The 15920-nt window shown below is 33.3% G+C and overlaps 1 protein-coding gene and 1 pseudogene across 1 annotated transcript; both read left to right on the forward strand.

Moving 5' to 3' along the window:
* The first annotated feature begins 5161 nt into the window (after window positions 1-5161).
* Window positions 5162-6626, forward strand: LOC114398301 (annotated as a pseudogene).
* A 1512-nt stretch (window positions 6627-8138) lies between these two features.
* On the forward strand, window positions 8139-15381 carry LOC114400563 (protein NLRC3-like). Its single transcript, XM_028363060.1, has 15 exons — window positions 8139-8381; window positions 8471-8530; window positions 8636-8752; window positions 8837-8910; window positions 9646-9748; window positions 10784-10826; window positions 11458-11520; window positions 12125-12354; window positions 13095-13215; window positions 13298-13401; window positions 13661-13774; window positions 13857-14027; window positions 14108-14251; window positions 14331-14476; window positions 14821-15381. Exons 1-15 carry the CDS (start codon window positions 8209-8211, stop codon window positions 14970-14972), a joined length of 1815 nt encoding a protein of 604 aa, XP_028218861.1. The 5' UTR covers window positions 8139-8208; the 3' UTR covers window positions 14973-15381.
* The last annotated feature ends 539 nt before the right edge of the window (window positions 15382-15920 follow it).

Consider the following 15920-nt stretch of genomic DNA (forward strand, 5'->3'; position numbering starts at 1 on the left):
TTTTCACGGTCATAGCAAAACAAAACTCTTTGTTGCTTCTCCATTTTCAGTTATTCGCCATAATTTTTTAGACTAAAATCGATTTTACTGGGTATCCAAATATGCACTAAATGAATTGATACCTTTATGGGATGACTGACACACTACTACACCAGTGCTAAATTACAAAAACATATATATAGCAGCTACATTGTCCAATCAGCTTGCCCTTTTTGGCCTAATGGTTGTCTCCGATCTTGTCATTAGGGAAAAACCTAAATCACTCTGTTCTGTTTTATATTTTGTGTTCCAAACTATAATAGAAGAGATCTTGCATGTGCAAATTATGAGGGATATTGTGTGTGGAAGTTTTAGGTTTTATATTTTTAAAATACATCAAACGTATGTGCAATACAGTAGAATACAATACAAGGAAATTGTTGCTTGTTTTATTCGTAGTACTATATAACTTTCTATCTACTTGACTTCCAATCTTTTTTATTTTTTCTTCTAGCTATATCTTAATGTAAGATTCTCCTACTCCCCTACAACTCATCGATTGTACTAACAAAAAGTATGTGGTCCTAGAACGGGTCACAAGTTGAAACAAGTTTTTTTTCTTTCTTTTCTCTCCTTAGTCATTATCTCTTCTCAAATCCCTTGTAAATTAATTTTGTCATACTTGAAAAAAGGGGTTACTCAGGATCATACTGGACAAAACGTTACTCATATTACATTTTTATTGAACATGATAAAATGAGTACATACAGATTGAGGTCAACAATTGAAATCAATACAATCATGGCATATTCGTGCCAAATTATATTTGGCAAGTTGGCAAATTGTAAAACATTCCTTGAAAAATAATGATAACTAATCTAAATCATTACGAATAATCATGAGGAGATAGAGGGGTTGGTCAACTTGTAGTATTATTTTTCACCCGTGGAATGCAATGAAAGAGAAATAGATCAAAAAAGATTCTAGGGTGCATATGCTAGGAGCCAGATAATAGACATAGCAGCTATAAGTCTGAAACCTGAATCACAATAGGACAATTATTATTTTAAAAAATGCAAAAGGTTAGCTAGGGGCATTTGTCAACCCTGAAGAAAAAGTGAGAATATTCCCTCATGGCAGCCAGTGGCAGGTGTTACTGTGCTAATTCTAACCAGACTAAAAGCCAAAATAAAGGCACCTTCAACTTTAAAAATTGAAGCACAGCCCAGAAATCCCGTGACAGCTCTATATCTATATATTAGACTGTGTTCTACACAAGATAAGCTTTTAATATATATATATATATATATATATATATATATATGATCACAGCATGTAGAATAATCAACTTCCGCCCATCCTTGAGATCCCAAAATTGCACAGACTAAGCATGATTCTTGAAAGGGACTAAGGTTTCTTTCTTGCTTGTCATTTCTCTATCAAATAAAAAAGAGATAGAGATATGCCTCAGAGTGATACGGATTACAAAATGCTTTTGCTTTTTGTCCATATTAAGGACTTATATGGTTTTTGTGCCTTGCATCAACTTGAGCAATGGCTTGTCTTGATGGAATCTAACACAACAGAAGATGTTAAGCACCCATTTGTGTCCCCAACCATTTTTAGTTCGGAACCACGTATATCATTTATATGGGAGTTGCTTCAAAGACTCAAAAAATTAACTTCAATATAGCTTTTTCAAAATTTATATAGTAGTATAATACCCAACAACTTATAGTTATATATTATATGACGAATTTTCCAGAAAAATAATGATAAAAAACAGAAAAATTATATAGTTGGTTATTATTATTATTATTATTATTATTATTGAATTAGTATATAGACATTTGCACGAATTTAAAATATTTTGATTTGATTTATTGTTATTATTTTATATTTTGACTCAGATATTATTTTATTACTTTTACTAACTTATTTTATTTTATTAATCTCTGCCTAAAATCTAGATTCAAATATTGTTGCCCAATATCTTCAAGTTTGAAAAGAAAAAACTAAGACAGGTCGAATTGCACATGCACTAGAAAAAAAATGTACCAAAAAAATTGCATATGCAAACAAAATGTTGGAAAATATTGGATATAGCTCAAACTGGTTCAAGAGCAAGGCAAAATATCAAAACTAGGACGTTGGCTCGGCCCACGATATCTTCAATAGACTCGACAAATAAGGCCCAGATTCACACTCCATTTTTTCCTCTTCGCACCATCCCTTTTTTGTTGGTTTTAGTTCTTCATGGGTTAGAGACCACATGTGTCCCCCAACCCGTTGAGTCAAAGACTATTCTTGCTTGCAATGCATGGTTGTCATTAGCCCAAAAGAATTTTACAATAAAAGAAATCGAACACAATTTTATTATTAAATAGATCATTTTTTCACATGTGAATGCAACGAAACCTTACTCCATTGTGTCAATTGTATGGGTTGGCTTTAGTCCTTCAAATTTAGGATAAATTTATTTTTGGTTCTCTAAATTTAAAATCGATCTATTTAGTCTATGTTATTTGAAAAAAGTCACATTCCAAATTTTGTTTTTGAAAAAGAATTCTATTTGAATCTATGCAAACATCGTCCAAATGAATACTTTAAAAGAAAAATAATACTATAATTATTATTTTATGCTACGCAATAAATTTCATTTAGATGGACAAGAGTTTAAAAACACAAGAAAAACACACATGTGGCAAGATTTTTTTTTTAATAAGATGCAAAATAAAAGTAGGTTGCCATGTGAGCGACTCATAATCCATTAGCCATGCAAGCAAAATCTCTAATGGTAGTGTTTGGATAGAGGGACTAAAACAAACTTTTTTTTTTTTAATTTATAGGGATTGAAAGGATTAATTTTAATTTGAAGGACTAAAAATAAATTTCCCCTAAAATTGAGGAACAAAAAAATGTTTTAAGTTTTTTTAAAAACTCTTGTCCATTTAAATGAAATTTATTGTTTAGTATAAAATAATAATTATAGTATTATTTTTAACAGTACATTTAATTAATTGTACCTATAAACATTATACTCACAAAATTTATTTTCAAATTTTAGCAATAAGGCATGAATTAAAAACTTTTGTCGTACTCATAATTAATTGTGTCGATAATAATAATTTTTCTTTTATAATAAAAAATTAATTTTTAACTTCTTTACTTATACACCTAATTAATGTGTAGAATAGAGAAATTGTAGTTGAAATAGTGGTATATTGAGAAAATTAGGATTAATACTATTTCGAATTTTTAAAATGATGGATAAATAAGAATTAAAAATTTCTTTAAAATGATAAATATATAAAAGAAATGAAAGGAATAATTTTATAAAATTCAAATACTTTTTAATTATCATACCAAATTAATATGATAAGACAATGAAGGTAATATACTCAAGAATACACATTAAAACTCTGTCAAAATTATATGTTTTACCTAAATTTAGCAAACTAATCCTCAGCAGTTTCAACTAATTATAAGCTTCATTTTATGGAGATAAACAGCTATTATTAGAAGTCTTAATGCAAAATCCACACACTTGGTTAATGAATATTGAATGCCATGAAATGGCATTACAAGGGGTAGATGTGCGAGGAAAGTGATATGGATGACCCTCTTATAAAACGACCCAATATGCTTGCTCGAAATTAAAGTTCAGAAATTCCCAGTGTAATTAAGTGCACTTCTATTAGTGATAGTAACCTGCGTTTCTCCTATGATGTGGCTTTTAATCGAACATTTTTTAAGATCTACATTTACCTTGGTCATTTATGCAATTCACATGGGAACTTAACTTCATATGTACGTACCAACCTAATAAATTGGACTGTGTGTTTGGAGAACATATACCCTTAAAAAGCAAGGCGCCTGGTGACAAAAATTTCATGTCAATGCAGCTTGCTTTCATTATTAATTAGAAAAAGGGGCCGCAATGCACACCCCAAGCATTCAAAATTATGGGTGTACGTTCATCTCATTTGTCTTTTCTTTTAATTTGGATCCAAGTTCTAAAAGTTATATTCGATATGTTTAAGGATGAGTTTGTGTTATGTTTCTAGTTGTCTCAATTTAATTCAGTATTTCATATTTTTTATTTATATTTTTCTTTTTCTAATTATACATTTGTTAGAAAAGTTCTTTAATTACTCACTAGATAACCTTTTGTATAACAATTGTTTATGGTGGTTTTTTGCAATCCTATTCTGATTTGATGGGCAGTTTAGGACTCAAATAAGATTCTCAAGTAGATTGCTCTAATTGATGATTTATAGTGTCTTGAGAGACTTTAGCAATTGTTAAATGACAACAACAGTTGCTTCTATGAGTGTTTGTCAAGCCTTATGGCTAGATAAATTGCAGCAGGAAATGAAAGTGAAGGAACCAGGAGCTGTAAATTGCTTGTTGTTGATAACAAGATAGTCAACAATCACTGGCCAAGCATCCAATTTCATATGGAAGAAGCAAACGCATTGAGAGTTGAGACCTAATTTCATTAACCTTAGACATCAGGTAAACAAAAGAAGGCTGGTTTTAGAATACTGCAGAACAGGTATGCAGGTTGTGAATATTCTAAGTAAATCATTGAAGGCAAACAGGTTTAATTAAGGAGCTGAGGAATATATGAATTGGTTTGTTTCTTCTAGCTAACCTGAATTTAAGGGGGTGTTGGTGAGGAATAAATTGGTTTGTTTTTTCTAGCTGACCTGAATTGAAGGGGGTGTTGGAGTTAGCTAATTGATGTGTCAATGGTCGTAATTATAGTTAGTTAGATATGAGTGGTTGTTAGTTGTAATTATGTAACTGAATGTAAATGATCAAATGTGTGAGCCCGGTCTGTGCATGTGAAAATTATTTGTAGTTTGTCTCTTACTTGTGCTATTAATTGCAGATATAGTTTATAGTTGGCAAAATATGCAGAATGTATTACTGAATAATAAGCGGATTCCTTTTTTGTCCATCACCATTAAGTTTAAATCTTGGCAAGGCACCAACCATCTTAAATGACACCAACGCATGTAACACGTCTTGAATTCTGGTCTTCTCTTTAAAAATATTACGTACTAGTATCATGTCATTTTTAGAAAAATCAGATGAACATGTACCATGCACTATTGTCCTTAAAATGGAGGCTCATTACTTCCCAACTCCCACTATATCTATCACACATCAATTATTTGCCGAATTGATTCCGTGAGTTTTTAGCACCATCCCTTCTTTTAAATGTATTCAAACCATACAGGTTGGCATCATCAGAATGTTTGAGCAGTACCAGGAACGGTTAAGTGCAGTTGTAGGGGCTAAACGGGCGAAGAAGGTTGTGAATGAAGCTCTGGTGCTAATGACTTTGGGTGGTAACGACTTTGTTAACAACTATTTCTTGGCTGGCTCCTATTACTCCGAGGTCTCGCCAATTCACAGTCCCTGACTTCTCTCTGAGTACCGAAAAATTCTTATGGTGATGAATACTCTTCTCTTCTGCTTATATTTTTCCTTACTTTGCCCTCTTTCCCTCTCATCCATGTTTGGTACGTTTCTGTTTATATTATTATATGCATGGTACTTGCAAGTTTAAAGGGCTGCCTTTATATACGGTAGTGTTATATTAATTACACGATGTAGAATGTGTTAACGATAATTTCTTTATCAATGCATAATGCATCATTCTGTTAATATAAACTTCAAATACTTATAATGACAGTAACTTTCTTTAGATAAAATCAATGATCCTAACGCAAAAAAGGATTTTTTAACTATCATAATTGTTTGTAAAGACGTACTATCAATTTCTTTTGAATGAAGTTATTAAAATACCAAGCCTTAGGATCTGGTAAGAGTTTATTGAATTGGTACTAATTAATGTAGAGGTTGTATGAGTTGGGGGCTCGACGGGTGCTGGTGACAGGAACTGGTCCATTAGGGTGTGTTCCTTCCCAGCTTGCTATGAGGAGCACAAATGGGGAGTGTGTACCCGTGTTACAACAAGCCACACAAATTTTCAACCCTTTGCTCGATAACATGACCAAAGATCTAAACTCCCAACTTGGTGCTGACATATTTTTGTTTCTGTCAATGCCTTCCTAATGAACATGAACTTCATCACCAACCCTCTAAAATATGGTCAGTACTTCAACATCATTTAATTCATTTGCTTTCACTTTATTATTTCTGAATACCCTTTTTTTCTTTTATGAGTGCTTATTTATCTTCAACACAATTATTGTTGAGAATTAATGCAGGTTTTGTTACATCTAAGATGGCATGTTGTGGACAAGGCCCATACAATGGGCTGGGCCCGTGTAACCCTTTGTCGAGTCTGTGCTCAAACCGGGATGCTTATGCATTTTGGGATGCTTTCCATCCAAGCCAACGTGCGCTTGATTTCATTGTGGATGGGATCTTCAAGGGAACCAGCAACCTTATGAGCCCTATGAACCTCAGCACCATAATGGCCATGGACTCCAACATCTAATATAATAATTATACTACTTACTTTAATTTACAGCATGAGTATTTGGAGTGTGACTCCCGAATACAGATGGGGGATATAATTGCCCATACATTGTATGTGATCGTGATGTGTTCAACAATCAGTATGTGTGTGTAAACAAAAATGTAGTATACATTACTTCTTATTATAATTATAGTTATTTACATTGTTATGCTTTGAATTGCAACCTCAATGCATTAATATACATTAAAAGAATGGGAACTTATGAGAATTTACTTAACATCATTCTATACATTTTATCACCTAGCATCTGTGTCTTACTTTCAAAATCTCTAGTTTTTTTCTTTTACCGGACCCAAGACCAAGACGTTTAATTATCGTGTCATGGGGGTTACTTTTTGTAAAACTTTTTTTTTCTAACTTCATTCCTTCCTTTTCTTAAACTATATATATATATATATATATATATATATATATATATATATATATATATATATATGATATCTTTTTACATATGTTAGATGGGAGAATTGGAAGTGAATAAAAACACAATTCAGAGAAATTTTCGACAGGTGAAGCTTGACTTGGCAAAACAAAGAGGTGAGATCCCGTGATAGTTACTGGTAAAAATGAATAAAAAAAATGAGGTTAGATTCATACCTAATTAAGGAGTGAGGTGCCATTATATAGTGGTATTTTTGGAAGAAAAAAAAACTTTTAGACCATTACTGTTATGAACACAAGAACAAGGGGAAAGAACAATCTAGTTTTGAGGGCTAGGAACCTCCAAAAGAGAGAAAGGTAAGAAAAGAAACTTGTATTAATTTTCTGTTTGTCCATTAGAATACAACATTAATTCTTATATAAGCAATGCTCTAACATATCTCTAACGAAATTTGGCTCTACTTGCCTTAGTAGAATGCAAATTCAGGGAACCAAGGGAATAATTCCTAATAGAAAGAAAAATGGTTGACACAGTTAATCTTGGTGATCACTAATCTTTTGCCAGCTCATCATTCTTCTTCACAGTTATACAAAATCCTTGAAGCGGTGAGGTTTGTTGACTTTCCTTTTGACCCTTTTGGTTCTTTCTTCTCCTAACAATTACGTTGTATGTGGTAGGCTGTTATATATACTCATACAACCAAACATGAGTCAACAACTGACCAATGAACCTCAACTTTGAAAGAATTGATTCTAATTGGCTGTGGGAATCATCCCAAGCCGTAGTTATTATGTTGATCGTCCCACTAACATTCTACATAAATCTAACAATTAATATTGAGGGATAAAAAAAAGTAAAGTTGATCAAATGACCTTGAGGTATCAAGTAAGGTCAACATTCCATCTTTACAAGGTCGATTTACATGTCTATGAAAGATGGAAGATAGTAAATCGAAAGGAAATTTAGAATAATTGATTTTATCATTTTAGAAATAAAATTCTAGAACAATGATGGAATAATTAACTAGAATACTGTTAAAAAAATACAATAAATTTGAACGGGTGTGATTAGAAAAAAATTGGTGTTAAAAGTAACCCTTTTCGTATCCATATTTAAACTAACATGTTGCTTACGATAGTTCTTTCAATTATCCTTTGTAATTACTTATTTTAAAATTAGGTATAACTAATTTTAATAAATTAATTTAGGCAATATATATATAATTATGATGAAGGTCTAGTTTAATTTATTGAACATAATATAAAAGAAAAAACGAGGGAGATAAAGGATAAAGCGTTGTGTAATTGTTGTTGTGTGGTGGGGCACGATGGCGGAGGCTCCTCCGTCTCTAATATCTCTGTGCATCGACGCTCTCGCACAACAATTTCTCCGTCCAAGCGATGATCTTCCTTCTATCTACGACCTTCCTTCTCACTTACTCCACACCTTAATCACGCGTTTGCCCCCTTTCGCACTCCGCACATTCCACCGCCACCACCTGTATACCTTCCCTCACTCCACCAATTCAAATTTCAAACGCTCTCTATTTTCACTTCTAAGTAACCGTTTTCTACTTTGCGTTGAAACAGACCATTCGACGAGGAAGGGTTTTCTCGCGACGACTCCACGAAGAAGAGAAAACGCGCAAGGTTGGTTGGTTGGTTGGTTGCACTTGCGCACAATTTCTTACTCCTCCCTAGCTTTCTGTAAATAAATTGCATTTTATTTGTTGCTTATGGAAAATATTGTTTCAGGGATTGGAATTTAAGTTCAGCTTGGCAGAGGTTGTTTCTGCTACGCTGGCCTGATCGCGTTAAGCAGATTCAGCCAACGGATTGGGAGCAACACTATTGGGAAATTCATTTGCAAGAGTATATTTAATATATGAACTATAACTTAAGTGTTGTGCTTATCAGTTAATGTTGGTTTCGTTCTAAATTTACTTGAAATGACAGTTGTTTAGATGAAGCGGCTGAGGTAGCACTAATTCCATCGTTTAGTGGATATATTGGTGACATACAGATTTCAGGTACTATGATTATTTGCTTTTTATGTATTTATTTTAATTGAAAATTTATGTCTGAAGTTGCCTTCCACTTCTAGCTTTGGTGGAAGTATGTTTACTTTTGAAAGTTGTCATGGAATGGTTTAATTTTGCTTCTCCAATGACGCTGTTGCCGATGTTCTTTTTATTCATGAAGAGATGTGATTGTGACGTGTGAGAATGAAATGTTAGTATTGCTTTTACTTTTAAGCGTGTAGATTATCTCTGAGACTGACATATAAGGCGGTTCAGGATGCTGTTGGCTTGACAAATAATGAATGAGTAATATGGATGATTGGAAGTTTCGTGAATTTCTTGATCGTCCTTTTTGCATAAAGCTGTAAACTTTGATGCTTTAAATATTTTCTATGACATGTGTATTTGGTTCCCCATCCGGGATCCACATCTAAATAAGTCGCATCAAACTCAACGCAAAAGCAACTATTAGTTGCGTTGGAGATCCATATCCAGCAGTGCCTAACTGTTTTCAAACACACTAAACACCTCCTCCAGTAGAGCTTTTGAGAAAAACCGAGTTGCAAAGTATTTGCTTTTTCATCAATCTCAATATAATGTCTGTATATTTAAGGTGTCCTCAACTTTCTGCATAAATAATCTTATTATTTGGCTGCACAACCCACTTCTCTCTCCCTTTCCATTCTTTTAGTTTGTTATGGACAATTTATTGAATTTTCTTTACTTTAACCCTCTTCTTTTCAGACAGCATACTGAAATATATTGGCTTTGTGGGGAATACAAGCCATTCAAGTTGTGACCATTCAAAATTGTCTTACCATTGCCTACAATTTGGCAGCCATGTGAGGTGAGATGCAAAATTTATAGTGTCATAATTTATATGGAAATGATATGTTAGGGTTGCCTTTAAATAATAAAGGACAGATCCATGGATTTCATTTTTCTGTTCTGGGATATAATAAAATACTTATTTTTCTAATGGTGGAACTTAAGTGTTGAATAGTTAGTTTCATCTTGCTTTCATTATCAGTTTCAGATTCAGCTCACTAATTAAGCTGTGTTTTCCATCAGTGTAGTCATGAGGAGATAAGTAGGTTGTGGTGGCTAAACCCCCAAACTGCATCACTTTGATGTGGTGAGGCAGTATGGTCAAATCATTGTAGTGATGTGTATATTAAGAGAAAAACTAAAATTACTCATAATGACAATTGATGACCCAATTATGATTTAAATGCAAATTAAGTCATGGCAATACTTTAAAAGCATAATATAATCCACTTTGACTAGAAATATAACAATGTACACATCCAAATCCAACCAAATGCAAGTCAAGAGGCTAAGCAAGTCTCAGCGGCTAATATTAGAGAATAAATGGAGATGCCATAGACTAACTCTCCTAAAGCATTAATTGTTATGCGAAGGCTCGTAATGATTTGAATCTTACACCCACTCACACAGGAGCCTTTTGGGTTACAAAAGTCCACCCTACCTTTGGGCAGTGATGATCAAACTCCTAAGTCTTTAATACTATGTCGCATATCAGCTCTCCTATAAGCACAAGATATTCAATGAGGGGTCATGAATGATTTTATATCTAACTGGAGATAAAGGGGGAAGTCAGTAGTTTTAGTCCAAAACAGATGTGGCTAGGAATATAGATCTTGGAAATTACAAGATGTGTCTGTTTTCTGCCCAGCCTAGATGACCAGATGAACTGCTTTTGACCACTGTTTTCATTAGTTCAGTGTTTAATGTTGTCTTTTGTCTATAGTAACAATGTGTGATGAGTGATGACTATAACCATGCTAGTAAATATGTTATATATTTCTGCATTTTATCTTGACCAATTATTTTGCACCTTATATCATTTGTTTTGATGCAGTTGTCTGATGCTGCAAAATGTTCTATGTACTGCAGAAACTAGTGTAAGTTGTGTTTTATAGAATATCGTGAACGACTCCTTGATTAATTCCAGAGTTCATTTGGTTTTTATCTTTTTGGAGTTATGGTCATTATATTTTCATCTGGTCAACTATGTTGCTTTTGCAAGATTACAACAAGTGTTAACAGTTACTAGTGCTTGTATGAATATAACTGCTATGCATTGTCAGTGTAAAAAACAATTACATCATCAATCAATCAACAATCACCGTTTGTATGACTTTTAGGTAGTGTTTGGTTTAATTACACTTGGGTGCATTTGAGATGAATGTTTCAAAATTGGTGTGGGTCTCATATCTCTACGCTCTACTTTAATTCAAATATTTCACTTCTTTTCATCTCAATTCACTTTCACACCTCTTTCATTCCTGTAAACCAAACGGACCCTTAAGGTAGTTGTTGTAAAAGTTTACAAACTTACCATACATGACGGTTTATGATTAGATAACAATGTAAAAAAATCCTTTACAATATTAGTGCAAACACTATTTACTCTTTATATATTATAAGATTCATAACTTAATGTAATTTATTCATTGGCCACTCTTATAATTGACAAATTTTCAGTTTAAGTTCTGTTAGTAACAGTCATATGTCTTATACTTTGACTTGCAGGTTTTGTTGAGGGAATGCAAGCTACAGAGTCTGGTACTAAGATGTATCCGATCCAAGGAACAAGTAAGCTTCCTTCCTCCTATAGATATGTATAATCTATATTAAAGAATTTGCAATTTTGTACTTGTATGTACATATTATATCTTTCCAAATCTTTACCTAATTGTATTTTTTTCAAGTTTTGCTCATCTTGTGATTGTGCTAAAATGAGCTAAAACAATATGTACTTAAGGCTTGTGTAGCATGATACTAGTATCTTGGGCATAAGCATTTTGGGCCATGTGTCTATGGTTAAGTAACTTAGGTTAGGCATGTTCAAGTTACTTGAATTACTTGGGTTGTCATATATATATTATATACTGATTGAAGTAAATGTGAGATACCATACCCCTTTGTTGCATAGTTGCTATTGATGGTGACTAACTAGTAGAAAGAAATATATTTAGCTCTAATATATGTTTTTCTCTCAATGGGCTGATATGATTTATAAATAAAAGTATTCAGCACCTTTTGAGCAAATAGGAGAATGGTTAAGTTTCATACATGGTGAAGCACCTTCCAGATCAGTGTGTTAAAATATATTTTACTTTGCTTATATGATTGATTATATCAATAGTTTGTCCAAGAGTAAAATGCACCTTTATGACCTTGTTGATGGTTTTCTCAGATTGATGGATTATGCAAACTTCTTGCTCAACATTGTAGAATGTTAACGTCTCTGGAATTTGTTCACTGCACACTCTCAACAGATTTTATTAATGCAATATTTGGTTCTTTAGTCATAGAGAGAGTACAAAAACATGGGATCCAACATTTGTCAATCATCGCCACAAGTTTTCTTGAACCATGTGCAGTTTCTTTACCTAGTGGACTCATGTCATTTTTGTCTTCGGGAAGGTACATGAGCGTAAATTCACCTTTTTATATTTTTGTTTTCTTGTTGGCAATTTTATTCACACTTTGTAGTTTTATTCTCTGAGTAATCAGAACTGCTTCAAAGACTTAATTTGATTTTAATATAACTAAAACTAAACAACTGCTGAGAGCTGACACATCTTCTTTTTCTCAAGGAATTCTATTTATAACTTTTTCTCCATGTTTTCCCCTTTGGCTAGCATTTGGTGGCAGAGAAGGAAATCTCAGATGTATATCTTCCACTTGAATGTAATATTACAAGATAATATGATTATTTCAGAGATATTGAAGAAATTGACTAACTTCTTGAAAAGCGATCATCTTGTGATAACATTAGATTGAATACTTTAGTCAATCCCCTACTATGTTTTTGCATTACAAAGTTGTGTTGGAATTTACATAGTAGAATTAACAACTAGTTTCAAATATCTTTGGAATCTTAGTATTAGGTGCTTTCATATTTATTATTCTTGTAAACGTCACATTGTATTTAATTCGTTAATATGTACATATAAATCCTAAGCATGATGAGTGCAATTCACTAGAGCAATTTTACAAATCCTCCAAGTTCCCTAATCTCTTCAAGAGTACCATTTTAATCATTTGCAACTGTTTGCATGATGATTTGTTATGCTGTTTGCTGTATTTCACTGGGACATATATAACTAGATAATAGCTTTTCTTTCTGTTGAGTATTTGCCCTATGCTACTGCTGCCACTAGGTCCTTGTGCTCATTAAAATTATCTGACAACCAACATGGACGGACTTTTGCCAAAGATCTTTTTGTGACTCTTCTCAATCTTTCATCTGGCATATCTGTCCTTGATCTTTCTGAGAATAGAGTAAGTTTTTCATCTGCATATGCATTCTGTATTTTGTTGTTGTTATTGTAAGCTGACAAAAGTTCTATGCACATGCTTCAAGATAGCAGGATGGCTTTCTGACTTTAACAGAAGATTTTTGAGTGGTTCACATATGTCTTTTGGAAATGGAAAGTCCTTGAAACTGTTGCGTGTACTCAATCTGAGGTAGCACCGTACTAAATATAGTTATATACTTATATTTTTATGTGTAATGTGAGAACCCTTTAATTGGCCGTGGTTAATAATAGACTGTGTACAAAAAAGGAATGAGGTAGTTTCTCTGATAAAATTATCTTTTTCTTTTGATACAACTTGGTGCAGTGTGTTAGGGTGAACTAATGTAAAACAGTTTTGATAAGCTTGTTGCATTTATATTTTCATTGTCATCAGTGTTTGGTGAAGTAATCTTTTTATATTCTTATAGGGAAAACAATTTAGGAAAAGATGATGTAGAAAGTCTTAGATATGCTCTTCAACATGTGCCTAACTTGGAGGAGCTGGACATCAGTGGCAATTCAATTGAAGATGAAGGAATCAGGTCAATTGTATTTCCATTTCTAGGTATAGTTTGAAGATATGAAATTAGAGTAGTCTCTAATTGTGTGTCATCAATCTTACAGGAATTTAATTCCCTATTTTGTTGGAGCATCTGAAACGTGTCCTCACATAACTTGTTTGAAATTAGAGAACTGTGATCTGTCCTGTGTTGGAGTGAATAATCTCCTACATATCCTTTCTAATTTCAAAGGACCATTAAAGTCTCTTTCTATTGCTGACAATTACCTTGGCAGGTTTGTGTATAACAATAAAATCTCATTTCATCACTAAATTCATCTCTCCATTTGTATTTTGAGTGGGTTTTCTTATATAGTCAAGTAGCTGAAGCATTGGGAAAATTTTTTAGCACCCCAATCGAAGTACTTGACATTGCAGGCATTGGATTGGGTTCTTACGGTTTTCAAGAGCTTCAAAGTCTAATAAAAGAGAAGGTTAAGCTGGTGAAAATTAATATAAGGTCAAGATTTATACTTAATGTTCTGTTTTAATGTAATGTTGCACATACAATCAAGTGACATGTTTTCCTATTTGTTCAGCAAAAATCGTGGTGGGATTGCAACTGCCAAATTTTTGTCTAAACTCTTGTCCCAGGCTCCACAACTAGTTGATGTGAATGCAGCCAGTAATCTTATGCCAATAGAATCACTGGCCATCATCTGCTCCGCGTTAAAGTTTGCAAAAGGTATGTTAGTGTCTGTTCTATTGTTGATCTCTTGGCTCTAAGATGCTGATAGGTGGTTGTAACTTTGTGATTATTAAGTTTGATTAGTTGCTACAGCATACCCCACTAAACTCCCATTTTCAGTTTGGTGGATGCTAGTATATAATATTTTATAGTCCAAAGAAGCAACTAACTTCAGCTAGAAGATTACTCCTAGTTCTAGCTAGGTGTTTACTATAAGAGAGAGTACTTGATATATGCGTTTCTTATAGGACAGTGAAACCATTTTAAGTCTAAATATCTATGCTTCGAAGTCAATAATTTATGTTTTCTTCTGATTAACAGTTTTAGTTATCTTGCTTTAGGTAATGTTCAGCAAGTGGACTTGACAGGACATATATGGGACTATAAGCCAGAGCATGTTTCCCCTTACACTGAATTTGTACATAATGGATTACCTATATTGATTCTTCCATCATCATCAGCCTCTGCTGCACCTCACGACCATGATCCTTAGAATTAGAATTTGTGCGATTTCAATTTATGTTGCATGGCATATGCAATTAATAGGTGTTTTTGTTTCTTCCTTTATCACTATGTATGCTAGCATAGTTTCATGCATAATGCTTGCAAAAAAATTATTGGCTGATCCATCATGCCTTGATGGTTCATTGTACTACAAAGTTAGGGAAGGGAAATTTAACTTTTGTACATATTGATCATTTTTTTCCTTTCTGTGTTTTCAAGCAATCTGTTTTTTAACCTCTATTTATGGGGTTGTTTTTCTTCCTAGTCTAGTCTCCCTTTGTGTTTTGTAATTTAATGTAGTTTGTAGTTCATTAGATGCTGTGCAACAGAACATGCACAATATGGTGTATCAAGTATCAAGATGCAATAAAAACACCTGGTTTGGGGTTACTTTCACAGTGGTCATAGTGGTTTGGAAATCTACTGTTCGTTTCTATTTGAATGCTTAGCCTCATTGCATTACTTTTGTTTCAAAAACATGTAACTGATTTTCAATCTCCCAAAGTTGCAATGTATCCCCTTCTGGATAGAAAATCATTCCATAAACTGATTTAGAGAAAATTGCAATATTGTCAGGTTTCAGGCTTGGATCCATTTGCATTGGAATGCTTGTGTCAATGTGATGTCGTTTTTAATACATGTGAATGTGGCCCTGCTGCGTTGGTTTTTTTTGCGCGGATTGTTGAAGTCTTTTCTCTCCATCCCCCCTCCTAATACACTTGGTATTTGGAAATACTCAACTTATCCTTGCGTGTGATCTCAACGCATATTCGGAAAGTTTTGGAAAATCTTGTGGAAATTTCACAGGGGTTTTGGCTTGGGATCAGTTTACAAGGACTGATCATGCACCAACCAGCCCACCACCCATGCAATAATTGAATTGCTGCAACAAATTGATTGTGACGTTTTAGACATTTAGGAAACTTAATTAGTGACA

This window comes from Glycine soja, chromosome 19, assembly GCF_004193775.1.
Source record: "Glycine soja cultivar W05 chromosome 19, ASM419377v2, whole genome shotgun sequence".
Lineage (NCBI taxonomy): Eukaryota > Viridiplantae > Streptophyta > Magnoliopsida > Fabales > Fabaceae > Glycine > Glycine soja.

Bases quoted from the DNA above. Each gene is read 5' to 3' on its own strand.
- LOC114400563 (XM_028363060.1), top strand. From the start codon at position 8,209: ATGGCGGAGGCTCCTCCGTCTCTAATATCTCTGTGCATCGACGCTCTC. The intron at 13,402-13,660 runs GTAGCACCGTAC...ATATTCTTATAG, and splicing joins TTGCGTGTACTCAATCTGAG to GGAAAACAATTTAGGAAAAG. The intron at 14,028-14,107 runs GTTTGTGTATAA...TTTCTTATATAG, and splicing joins GCTGACAATTACCTTGGCAG to TCAAGTAGCTGAAGCATTGG.